Raw genomic sequence first — 13,451 nt, forward strand, 5'->3', positions numbered from 1 at the left:
ATTTAGGTTTGGTAGCACTCTGTTCAGTTTGCAACCAGGTAAAGTTGACCCACACTGAGGCAACAATAACAAAAACAAATCTGGAAACACACAGTCCCTAGTTTATTTATTTATTTTTATAGCTTAGACCCATCAGTACTAGATTAGAAATAGAAAAAGGATATACTTATTGATGCTATTGTTAGTGAACTGAAGCCAAGTAGGAGAGGGGGACTATCACTTGTATGGTTTCTCCCAGCCTTATCCATCCTGTCAGTGCTTAGAGTGTTGCCTGGCAAATTTTCCCTAAATATTTGCTTAGAAAAGAGATAGATGTCCTCCAACTTTTCTGATTATTCTTATTCACGTTCCTCCCATACATTTTGGGCACATATTTATAATTTTCTGTGACTACTTTTACTAGATATCCTATAGGTAACAAATCTAACTGGTACCATTAACCTAATCATTAGACCTGCTCTTTTGTCTACATCTTCCAACATGGGTAATACCATCATGAATCCTGTTGCTGCTGAAATAACTTCTGGTTCTGGGCCCTCCCTTTTCTATATTTCCTGGGTTTATTTCAGACCCTTATGATCTTTTGAGCTTATGGAAAGAGCCTTATAACAGTTCTTTGTGCATGAATTTCAAGCTGCCCTCTCTCTGGGGTTGGGTAGTGCTGTAGGGTTTCAGATTATACCTTAGTAGTTTACACGGGGACAAGATTATGTGTATTCAGTGTGTTTCTGGGCACTATCTTAATTTATTTTTAATTTTATTAACTTTTCATCAGTTTACTTTTTCAAAGAAGATACATAAGAGAGAAAATATTCCAGTGAGGCTCTGAGTTTTTAATTGGGCTTGACAGTATTTGATTGTGAAAGTCAATAGAAATGGACAGAAACATGGTTTTAGAATTATTGGTGAAATTCGTCCTCCAATGTTCTCCTCCCCACAATTATCTGAATGTAGAAAAAGAAATATCATCTTCAAGATAACGTTTGGTATGACTAGATATAAATGGTGTTTGCCTCTAAAACTTATAATGGATTTTGGTTGGGTAGGGCTGGCAAAATGTGAAAACTGACAGTTTTTTTTTTTCCCATCTGATAGGTGTTTGAAAGTCTCTCATGAATGTAACTCTCTGTAAACTTATCTAAAAACTTGTCTTTAGCCAGATCATTTATACATTGTTTTCTGAAGAGTGAGGGCTGAATCTGTATTATCAGTCTTGTATAGACTTAGGCTGAGATTATTTATTTACTCATAAAAAGATCCTGTATATTGTAAGAACAAAGTGTCTTGGATAACTGTCTCTCCTGCCATTCTAAAATACATTGCATAATTCAAACAATGTAAATGTATGCAAAATGCTTCGTTTGATTTTCACATGATAAATTGAATGCAGGTGTTCATTGTTTACCTAATTGTAAGATAGCCTATTTTGTTTCTACTTGAAACATTCTGTACATGGATATATAAATGCAGAGTGAGAAACGTGTGCATGCATGCCTTTGATTTAGTTTTTCTCTAATGTATATATTGTTCTTTGTTGGGCAAACTTCCCAGGCTGCCTTGCAGAAATAATACTGTGAATGATGTTGAAGTTGGAAGGATAGATATGTAATTGGATTATTTGTAGCATGACCATTGCATAATTACGATAAAACAATGGTTTCTAACTTTATTGTGTGTATTATAAAAGCTCTGAAACTTGTGAAATATCTTCCAAGAAAAATAACCACATTATACAAAAAATATTTTTTTCAGAGGTTTTACAGTCCCTATGAGTCCTATTCATTTACCTCATGTTAACAGCCGTGCTACATTCTCATACATTGCTTATGGGACTATAAATTGAAACCACCTTTAGGGAAGACAACTTGGTATTATTTATCTAATTAGAATGCACATACTCCTCATTCTGGATGAAGATAACAAACTGAACATGTATCCAGTTTTGCCCACTACTCAAACCTTATTAAGGCTACTAGAAAGGGTTTTAAAAAAGTGATATAGGCCCATAAGAATAAGGAGAGTCAGAAAGAGGGCAATGGCAAACGCATAGCTGGGACGCAGGTGAATGAGATCTGAGAGGGCTGAATTATAAAAGAGTTGTAGGGAAAGCTAAAAATTAAATTTGCTTACAGTAGAATTCCCGAAAAGTTCAGTACCTTGCAGCACCAGGTACCTCTAGAACAGAGTGAAAGGGGACAAAATGAGGTGGGTTTGCTGAAAACTGTTTAGAAGCGGTCAGATCTTTAAATCACCTTCTCTGCTTTATGACCCCACCCTCTACCTACAGAGGCAAGTGGGCGAGAAGTGCTCCCTGTGTGTGAGTAGAATATTGAGTGTAATCAGGGGAATGCGTGCCTTGCCCAGACACTGACTAGCAGACCATGTGCCTACTGCCTGCGGAACGGGGAAGCCCATGGCCTCTTCTCCACTCTGCAGTCAGTGTTGTGGTTGCTTGGCTTTTTCTCCTGGATAAAAATTGGAAGAATTTTGTTTGGGGAATCTGTTCAGTCTATGAAGAAAAACCTAAAAATACTAATCTCAGAGGTTACCCAGTAAATATCTCAACCCCTTCACCCTGCAGTAAAACTTGCTCTGCAGAAACACCACCTCTGTACTCATTGCTTAATAGCTTTTTAATCTCCTACTCTTAAATATAAGCTGACAAGTATTATGATCCCATCTAAAGAAGGCACTTACTGGAAGAGAGAGACCAAAATGAATAGAAAAAAATAATGTGGAAGAAGCAGTGAATATCTAAGAAAAGGAAACTTTTAAAAAGTTAGTGTCATTATAGCGGTAAAAGTTTTTTAAAATGTGAAACAAGATCAAAATGATAGAAAATAAACAGAGTAAAAGATCTGGGATTAAAAATAAATCTGAGAAACCCTTCCCCAAAGAACAAAAATATATAGGAAAGAAAGAAAAATTAGAAGCCCAGGGAAAGAGAGCCAATACTCTATAACAAGTTTCAAAAAAAAAAAAAAAAAAAAGCATAAAAAAGAAAAAGAGGGAAGGAAATACCAAAGAAATAATTCAACAAAAACATTTTTAAAAACTTACCTTTTATGCTCCCTTTCTCAGAAGACTATGAGAGGATTTGTTCTACAAAAATTAGAGTCAAATCAAGAAAGATTATATATGATACAGGAGATAGGAGATCCATGACAGGTGAGAGATGAAGATTATTTCTAGGGTGATGATATAGGGAGTTTTTAGGATAATATCTATGTGTCTGGCAGAGAAAAACTAGTCCATGTTGAAAAAGGTCAGAAATCTCCAAAGGTAACTTCTTCAGGCATATAAAATTGTCAAAATGCCTTATGTGTCTGAACATCTTGAGAGTAGATCTAGGCAAAGAGCTAAGTGTTTGCTGTTGACTGATTCATGTATATGTAGAAAACTAAATACTTAAAACAAAAGATAACTTTGAATTCTAAGAAAACAAAGACTTGTGTAGGAAAGGAATTATAATAAATAACCTGGCAGTGAGTAGTGTTTACATAGTCAATGATGTAAAAACTTATTAACATTGACTCAACAAAAATTATGATACAGAAGGGTGGGGAATGGGAAATGTTAGTGGGTATTGAGATGAGGTTGGGAGGAAAGAAGACAAATCCTTCTTCCAGAGATGATGGCCAACTCTGAAAATCAGGAGGCAGGCGTGACAAGTATGTTATTTAGAGATGTGGTGTGATAGGCAAAGTATGTGATCCAATTCTTCATCTTCTGTCATAGTATTCTACTTTTACATCCTTGCCATGGCCTCCTGGCAAGTGCAGTATATTTTCCTGCTCCTTGATGCTAAGTTTCGCCTTCTACTTGCTTTGGTACTTTAATATAAGTGATAGAGGCAGAAACTTATATGCCTGTGCTGTTGAGCCCTCTTGTGCTTCTACTGTTGCCCTAAGGAAGGCATACACTGGGTAGTAGCTACCCATCCAGTTAGGCCTGCAGAGTGCAATCCATAGATCAGAGCTGCCACAGCCAACCCACAGCCCAGCCCTGCAGCTTGGACACAGGGTCACCTCAGCCATCCCACAGCTGTGTGAGTGAGAAAAGCTTACCGCTACATGCCACTGATATCGTATGTGTGTTTAGAAGGAAAATGATTGTCTCTGAGAGGACAAAGTAGGGTGAAGGGAGTAATAGGGCAAACTTTTTGATAACTAATATTGTATGGATATTTGCTTCTTGAAACTAAATTATAACTGATAAAATGTGAACTAAAATTCATAAAATAAGAAAACAGATTATATGATTGATTTGTAACTGGAATTTATAAAGGAGATCTGGTAGACAGACAAGAGATCAGACAGTTTGGGTGTTTGTAATAAAATTTTTCATGTCTTCAACCATAGTCTCTTGGTTGATAAGGACAGTCTAAAAAAAGGGGGGGTGGTTAACCAAGAGTAAATGGAGGTTTTACAGGATTGGATGCCTCAATGAGAATAACAGGTCAACTTTAATGTGAGGGGAAAGTGAAGAAATGATGGAGAAAGCTTCTGGTCAGAGACTGAGTTATAGAAATTAAGAATTTTAGAGGAGCCACCAATAGAGGTGAAACCAAGTTTCCAGGTTTGATTGCATAAATTAGTTGTTCAAGTGAAGGTAAAGGTCAAGGAAGCAAGCTGCTAGAATATTTGAAACTCTACACATGGACCTTGAATTCAGCCAATATAATGCCAATAATAGGGCAATGTAATTAGAGATGGAAATTTTAAGAAGAAATAAAAAAGAACTGATAAAAATAAAAAACAGTAACAGAAACGAAGATTATATTTGGATTTATTAGTAGACTGGACACAGCTGAGAAAAGAATCTGGGAGCTTGAGGATGTCTCAGTAGAAACTTCCAAAACTAAAAGGCAAAGAGAAAAAAGCCTGGGGGCAGGGGGACAGAAGAAAATACCCAAGAACTGTTAGACAACTGCAAAAAGTATAGAACAGCTTATGAGGAGCAGAAAAAGAGAAAGGAAGAGAACATGTGAAGCAATAAGGCCTGAGAATTTTCCCAGATTAATGTAGGACATGAATCCACAGATCCAGGAAGCTCAGTGAACAGCAAGCAGGATAAATGCCAGATAACGCATACCTAGGTATTTAAACTGCAGAAACTTGAAGAGACATAATCTTGAAAAAAGCCAGAGGAAAACACTTTACCTAAAGAGGAGAAAAGATAAGATTTACATCCTGCTTCTCCTAAGAAACCATGAAAGCAAAAAGAGAGAATGGAGTGGAATGTTCAGTGTTGAGAGAGAAAGAGAATAAAACACCCACTTAGAATTCTCTACTTATTAAAATTAATATCCAAAAATAAAGAAGCAATATAAGAGTTTCTCAGATAATCATTGAGGGAATTTGTTGCCAGTACACCTACCTTCTAAAAATATTAAAAGAAGTTCTTCAGAGAGAAGGAAAATGGTACAGATCAGAAACTCAGTTATACATAAAGAAAAAATGAAAGTTGGAGAAGTGAACATAAAAGGAAAAACTTTAGTTTTATTATTTTTACAGATACAGGTCGCAGTTTGTTCAAAATAATAAGAAAAACACAGTATTTAATGTATGCTATGTGTGTATATATGTATATATACATATGTTTGCTTGTCTATAAGTAAAATCAATGACAGCAATGATGCAAGGGAGGGAAGAATTAGGAATATTTTATTATAAGGCACTTTTACAACCTATGAAGTAGTATAGTGTTATTTGAAAGTAGACTTGGATCAGTGGTATATTATAGTATCCTTAATAAGGTTTGAGTAGTGGGCAAAACTAGATATATGTTCAGTTTGTTGTCTTTACCCAGAAAGAGGAGTATGTGCATTCTAATTAGATAAATAATACCAAGTTGTCTTCCCTAAAGGTGGTTTCAGTTTTCAATGGTGCAAAGATAGTTCTTTTAATAAATGCTGTTGAAACATGCAAAAAAATCTAGATACAGACTTTATACTCTTCACAAAAATTAATTTAAAATGGATCATAGACCTAACTATAAAACATAAAACTAAAAAATCGTAGAAGATAACACAGGAGAAAACCTTGACAACCTTGGGTATGGTGATAAGTTTTTAGCTACAACACCAAAGGGCATGATTTATGAAAGGATTTATAAGCAGGACTTTATTAAAATGAAAAACTTCTGCCCTGCAAAAGAATCACTGAAGAGAATGAGAATACAAGCCACAAGTTGAATATATTTGCAAAAGACATATGTGATCAAGGATTGTTATCTAAAATATACAAAGAACTCTTAAACTCAACAAGAAAATGAACAACTCAATTTTAATAAAAAGATAAAAGACCTGAGCAGACACTGCATTAAATAAGATATACAGATGAAAAATAAGTATTTGAAAAGATGTCCCACATCATATATGTCATTAGGAAGATACAAATTTTAACAAAAATGAGACATCCCTACACATCTATTAGAATGACCAGAGTCCAGACCACCAACACCTAATGGTGGTGAGGATGTGAAGTAACAGGAACTCTCACTCATTGATGGTGGAATAGCAAAATGGCACATCCACTTGGGAAGAGAGTTTGACAGTTTCTTACAAAAGTAAACATACTCTTATTGTATGATCCAGCAATTGCACTCTTTCGTATTTGCTCAAATAAGTTGAGAACTTACATCCATCTAAAAACTGACATGTAAATGTTCATAACAGTTTTTTTTCACAATAACTAGAATTGGAAGCAACCAAAATGTCCTTCAGTATGTGAGTGCATACATGAGCTGTGGTACAGTCAGACAATGGGTATTGTCCAGTGCTAAGATATGATCCATCAAGACATGGAAGACATGCATTATGTTAAGTAAAAGAAGCCAATCTGAACAGGCTATTGTATGATTTCAAGTATATGACTTCTGGAAAAGGCAAGACTAGGGAGATAGGAGACTGTTCACTGGTTGCTGAAGGTCGGGGGCAGCGAGGAGGATGAGCAGGAGCACAGAGGATTTTTAGACAGTGAAAACGCTCTGTATTATGCCATAATGATGGATAGATAGCATTATACATCTGTGACAACCCATAGGGTGTGAAACACTAGGAGTGAATCCTAATGCAAACTGTGGACTTTGGATGATAATCAATTTTAATAAATATACCACTCTGGTGTAGGATTTTTATAGTAGGGGAGGCTGTAAGTATGTAGAGGTACGGGGTGTGTAGCAAATATCTGTACCTTCTGCCCAGTTATGCTGTGAACCTAAAACTGCTCCCTGAAGTCTATTAAAGAACTCAAAATAAAAATGAGACTATAGAAATCTAAATTCTGTTGAGATCGTCAACGTTTGTAAAAATCCACATTCTGTCCTCAAAAATGATCTATAGCTGCCCTGGGAGTATAGTTTTATGTTGACAATAATTACCTTCAAAATTATAAAGAAACCGTTGCATTGTTTTTCTTATTTTTATTGTTGCTATTAAGAAGTCTCAACTGATTTGGATTTCTGCTTCTTTATAAGACTTTTTGTTGTTTCCTCTAATTGTACTTTCATCTATTAACTTCTTTATTTCAAAAGAATGTTTAATTTGGAAACTCATGTTCTTTATTACTGCAGTTTTAAAAAATTATTTGGTTGTTTCCGTGTCCTACCCTTTTCTGTTTTTTCCTTTTGTTTTCTTTCTTTCTTCTTCTTATTTCTTAACATATTGAACTTCGTGGTTGTCATTGATATTCTTTTCTCTTCTATTTTTCAGCTTCACACCCTTTTAAATGTTACCCTGCCTCATTTTATGAGCCTAAATACTTTTTCATTCTGGGCTTATTGTATTTTTTTTTAACTGCATAATTTTTAATTCCTCCAAAATAATTTATGCTTTGCCTTTTTGACTTGTCTTTTATGTCTGAGCTTTTCCTTGGGTTTCAGTTAAATCCGGGCTTTCTGCTCTTGTTTGTGTGTTGGAAAGTGGTTGGACTTGCTGGATTTTGAAGATGCGGCTTGTTGACTGTGAGCGTCACTACGATGTGACTAGGATGGGCTGTGTACTTGGGGACCTCTGACAACGGTGTCCTCAGTACTTCTTCATGGGGAGAATATTGTTTGTCACTATTTTGGGCTTCAAGTTTAGGGAGGCATCGTGTTCTCAGTATCTCTGTGTGAGTGTGTGTGTTTGTATTTCATGGGATCAGGGGTATCACTGTGACCCCCATGTTGACATTTTGTGCCCTGACACATCCAGTACCTTTCTTGATTAAAATCTGTCATCTTGCTGGTTATTTTCTTTGTCCCAACTGTTGTCTTTCTCTTTTTTTCCCTGTCTGCCTTATATTAACTTATTTTTCATGATTTCACCTTATCACCATTGACTTCTTATTTTTAACTTAAAAATGTCTGTTTAGTGATTGCCTTGGGTTTAGAATATACATCTGATCACAGTCTCCTTTAACGTACTGTTATGCCACTTCATGAGCTCCCGGTCATGAGACGCTGAAGAGGAGCCTGCCAGCGGGTGTAAACTCCAGTGCAACCATGGCTCCTAGGGGTTCTGTATCCTCCTACTTGCCTCAGCTCAGTAGTTAGCGATTTGTAGACATGTTTGGCTGATTTCTTCTTACCTGCCTGTGTGGCACCCAGTGTCATTTCCTTTTGTGTTCTGCCACCTGTGAGCCAGTGATGGCAGCCTCTCTCTTCTTGGGGGAGGAATGCCTTTTTTAGATTTAAGGCTACTTGATCATCTTGTGGCCTGAGTTCTGGTTTCAAGAAGAAGTTGTGCTTGTGTGGTTTATCTGCTTTTTCCTTTGTTCAAAAATAGGCGTCATTTTTTTCAACATTACATATCTTAGACAATGATATGGAACATTGATGATGAAATCAACATCAATGTTCTTGTGACACAGAAGTTTAGAATTAATTTGTCAGTGAGCATGCATCTTTTGAACTCATCGTGGAAGCAAGGTTTTATTGCTAAAACATTACTAAAAACTCCATAAATAGTTGTAACATTAGTCCATACAATGAATGACAAGTTCGGACTATTCTTTCTGCCCAGACAGCTTAGCCTCTACTTCCAATATGTATTTCATATATACCTGGCCCATAATTTTCCATGCTTCCCACCGACCCTGGTGACTGGAATCCTAGACTTGATGCGATTTGCCTTCTTGGCTGGTACATCACACAGCTGGCAGGAGCATATAGCATCCAGTAATAGTCGCCCCACCAGCGGGGATGGAAAAGAGGTAGCGTGTTCCTGTGGGCTTCTCTCAGTATGCACTTTATGAACATTTTAAGGCTGTGTTCAATATCTTGCCTCTGGACAAAGTCAGGAAAAGCATCATTGTTGGTCATCTTTGGTATTTAACCAAGGGTTAAAGAGAAAACTGCTTATTGTACATACATCTCGCTCACATACTGCTAGATGAGACTGTAGATGCTGGAAGTACAAAGTAGAGATTTACCAAAATTTGTCTGAACTTATTTGAATGTAACTACTGCTGATAATGAAATGAAAATGTCTAAAAAACACGTCATGTTAGGTGGTATAACAGAATAGAGCATTTAAACGGAGACTGTTCTGGTCAAGTTGGGAGGCTACCTATAATTGATGGTTATACTTCCATGTCCATTAACTTCATGAACAATTATAGTTAGCATTTGTAACCTCCTTTATGATAAAGCAGCATTGGCAAAAATATTTGTTGCCTTCTTGCTGTCTTTCTTACATGGGTACACTCTTTCTTGGGTCTGCTGCATGGGCAACAGCAGACCCTCCATATCACCCTGCCCAGGCTCTGTAGCTTCAGCTTCACTGGAGAGGACACTCCAGCATCATCTTAAGATGTCGATTCAACACGGGAGGAGACAGATACCGTGTCACTCCCGAGTCGGACTGCACAGCCATTCTCGGCGGTGCAGATAGACTCTTAAGAAGCTACACCATCGTCTCGACGGACGGCTGCCGACGACGACACTCTTTCTAAAATGCAAATCTGCAACTTCTGTATCTTTTGTATGGTGCTTTTTGCCCCAAAGGTATCACTCTCCTCCAGTCTTAGTCAGTCTTTAAAATGAAATCAGAGACCATTTCCTCTGCTAGGCCTTCCCTGAAGTCCTCCCATGGCATTAAGTATTTTATCTCCTGGACTACTTCTAGATATTCTTCTAGTGCTATATTTATCACATTCTCTTGCAAAAGATTTGTTATCAATCAGCCTCCCCTTCTAGACTTGAGTTCCTTGAAGACACAATATACGTCTCATTTATATTTACATGCTGTCACTTAATACGAAGTTTGGGCATAATAGGCTCTCAGTATTATTCAGCTGATTTTTATTTTGTTGGTCATTTTAATGGTTCTGCTTAATATGCTTAAAATATTGTTTATATTTTACTAAATCTATGAGAAACCTTTACAAAACTAGGGAGAATTATTCTGTAACTTGAATAACAAGTAGCTCATTAAAGAGCTTGGGAGTTCTCTGGGCTCTTCCTTTTCTCTGTGCAATTGATTATGCATAATTTTATTTAAAATTATATATTTATTTGTTAACTCTTTTTCTTTTCCTACTCAGTGTAGTGACTACGACCTGGAATTTGGAACTGAGTGTTTGCAATTGGCTCTAAAATACTGTAATGTGAAAGCGAAACTTGTGGAAGGATCACCTGATCTCTGGAAGGTAATGGAATTGGTACTTTGTTCTGGGTCTTGTCCATGCTTATATCATTCTTAAAGACACCTGTTGCAAGTGCAAACACTTTCTAGGGCTTTAGGAGATGGAGAAGTATATAAAAATACACAGTTTCTTACTGAAACAATACTTCTGGGAGAAAAGGGGTGTGTGTGTGTCTCTGTGGGCATGTCTGTGTCTGCATATATTAAGGGAATTAAAAGAGTCTCACTGGGTTTTCTGAGCTGTCGAAGTATAGTATCATTTCTATAGCTTGGTTATAAGAAAACTGACAGACATAATTTATTCTAAGAAATTCCTTTTACCCCATAAGATTGTTTTATTTACATTTTTTTCTTGTTCTCTGTTTGTATCCTTTTACTCTACACTCAACTGGGTTTGAGGATGAAACTCTGCTTTCCACAATATCCCCAGGGTGGGAACTCCAACTTAACTTGGTTGAAAGAATATCCTCACAGTTGTGACCCAGTGCTGTGAGACAATACATTTCTGTTGTTTTAAGCCACAGAGTTTGGGGTTGTTATAAAGCACTAGGAAACTAGTGCACATGCCAAAGGGTGACACACTCCTAGGCCCAGAGTGGTCATTTTTCTAGTATCGTTTTCCAAATGGGGAGGGAGAAGGGGAAGCCCCACTCTTATGAATGGCATTTGAATAATGATGTACCTTAACAGGATCTTGGATTCTGAAGGGTCATATAATGCAGTGGACTGGCCAAAAAGTCTATCACATGACAGTTAAGAGGCCTTTTTTAGGTACCACATTTGTTCTGTTAAGTGAGGTGAAATTAACCTTGAGTACAAATATTGCAGTTGTCCTCGCTTCCCTATTTCCTTCTTCTGCCTCCTGTCTTTCATTGTTTTCCAACTTTATCTTTCTCATATTTTCCTAGCTGTTTATTTAACCCTATTTGACTTCTTATGATGATATTGTATGAGTTGTCTTTATTATAGGCTTTTAATTTAATGAATTTTGTTGTCTTACTACTTTGTGTGGATAAAGGTTATTTCAGTCTCTTTTAACCAGAGCAATGGCATCCACACATTGACATTTGTGTTCTAATTCTATAATAATTCCAAAGGTGCTACCACTTTTCTAAAACTTGGATTTGAGGAAAAATTTAGTACAATTATTCAACAGCTGGTACCGTGCTCAGGTGATAAAGCCAAGTACTGTCCCTGGAGTATGATTCAGAAGTCTGGCACAGGGAAAGGCATGTCTGCCATAAAACAGTAAGGCAAGGGCAGGTTCCCAAGTCTAGAGCCAGGACACCTTCCCCTGCCTCTCAGAAGTCAGGGTGTTCACCCCCACATGGTGTGAGGAATGACTAGGACTGTTATTCTGACTGACACCGGTAATCCCAGGATGGTTATTATTTTGTATTTTACATACTTTTTTTTTTTTTTTTTTTGTCGATGTATATGTAAAAAGTAAGCATTCAGAGTTGATGACAATCTTCTTGCAGCAGGTACTTTGAGGCATGGAGGACACATCAGTTTTTTTCAGATCACCATGCAGGATAGAGGGTATCCCCATGAATGACCAATTCCCTCCCGAAAGAGTGACCGACCACAGAAGAGCCCAGAACTGACTCCCAGGAATAGATATTAGATCTCATGCTTTCTCTGAGTGCTGGTGCCTTGCCAAAGGAGTTTCTGAAATGTTTGAGTCATCATAGTATTACTAGAATGGCTGATGTTTGAGGATTCCTTTTGATGTAAACTACATTTTTTTAAAGATCCAAGTGTTATACTATCTTTGTTAAGAACAAAAGAAGCAAAACAGTCTCACGTTTGGCTTTTCTTTCTTTTTTTTTAACCTCATAAACACACTGTGATGGCATTATTTCTCTTTAGAAGTTTTCATCTAGTTATCCAGTCAAGAGGTAAGAATATTTTTAACGCAGATGAAATTGATGAAATGGAAATAAATGTAATAAATATGCCTCCCCAATCTAAATTTGTATCTAATAAACATTCCGTATATTTAAAATGTAAGATTTCTGGCTTCTAGTCATTGGCGTTACATATTCATTTTCTCATGAGGTGAAAGATGGGAGAACATTTAATGTAGTGTAACTTAACTCAAGTAAGATGGTAGCCAAAGTGGACTTGGCTCTAAAAAGTCTAATTTATGATACTGAGTGTCAACCCAGATGGAGCACCGCAAAGAAGGTGTGACCGTGTTTGTGTTTCCTGGTGTTCACTGTGAGGTAGCTGAGGTAGCTCTGGCCTAGAAGTTGGAAGGAAACTCCCTCTGTGGCTCTCAGTTTCAGGTTTTTCTTCATTGAAAAAAAAAAACTTAGCTAACCATTTGACTCAGATGAAATATTGCACAGAAGCCCAGTGCAACCAAACACACAACAACTGAGCTTCCCTACGTGAGTGGCAGACGAGGGGCTCAGTGTCTGGCCTGCACAGAGCACCTGCGCTGGCCTGCAGGTGAACCCCGAGGCTCTGCTGTGTGCAGTGTGAATGAAAACAGCTAAATCAGAGGGCTAAGGCTCTGTTCCATCACTACGGGGTTGATTTTTTTTTTTTTTTTTAAGTAACTGTTGTGTAAAGACAAAGAAAAACTGTAGATCATGCTGAGAGAAGAAAATCAACTTCAAAACTGATTATTAAAGTGTTTTTGAAATTAAAAATAAGGAAAGTGTAACCCATATTACTGTAAGAGCTTGGCAGGAAGAGAAAAGCTCGTCAGTTGAGAACTACATTTCTCAGTATTTTTCCCTTTGATGTATGTTAGATATTTTATTTGAACAAAAGAAGGCTGTTTTAAACACAGTACTTTACAAGTTTGTCA

At 37.0% G+C, this 13,451-nt stretch overlaps 1 protein-coding gene across 1 annotated transcript in view; it reads left to right on the forward strand.

Annotated features, from left to right (window-relative positions):
* CRPPA (CDP-L-ribitol pyrophosphorylase A) overlaps window positions 1-13,451 on the forward strand; it is a 189,745-nt gene that overhangs the window by 39,956 nt on the left and 136,338 nt on the right. Inside the window, exon 4 of the mRNA XM_090287818.1 lies at window positions 10,530-10,634. Within this exon, the coding sequence (XP_090143944.1) occupies window positions 10,530-10,634 (105 nt within the window). The remainder of the gene's footprint in view (window positions 1-10,529; window positions 10,635-13,451) is intronic.

Source organism: Furipterus horrens, unplaced genomic scaffold (assembly GCF_987537825.1).
Source record: "Furipterus horrens unplaced genomic scaffold, mFurHor1.1.pri manual_scaffold_9, whole genome shotgun sequence".
Taxonomy (NCBI): Eukaryota; Metazoa; Chordata; class Mammalia; order Chiroptera; family Furipteridae; genus Furipterus; species Furipterus horrens.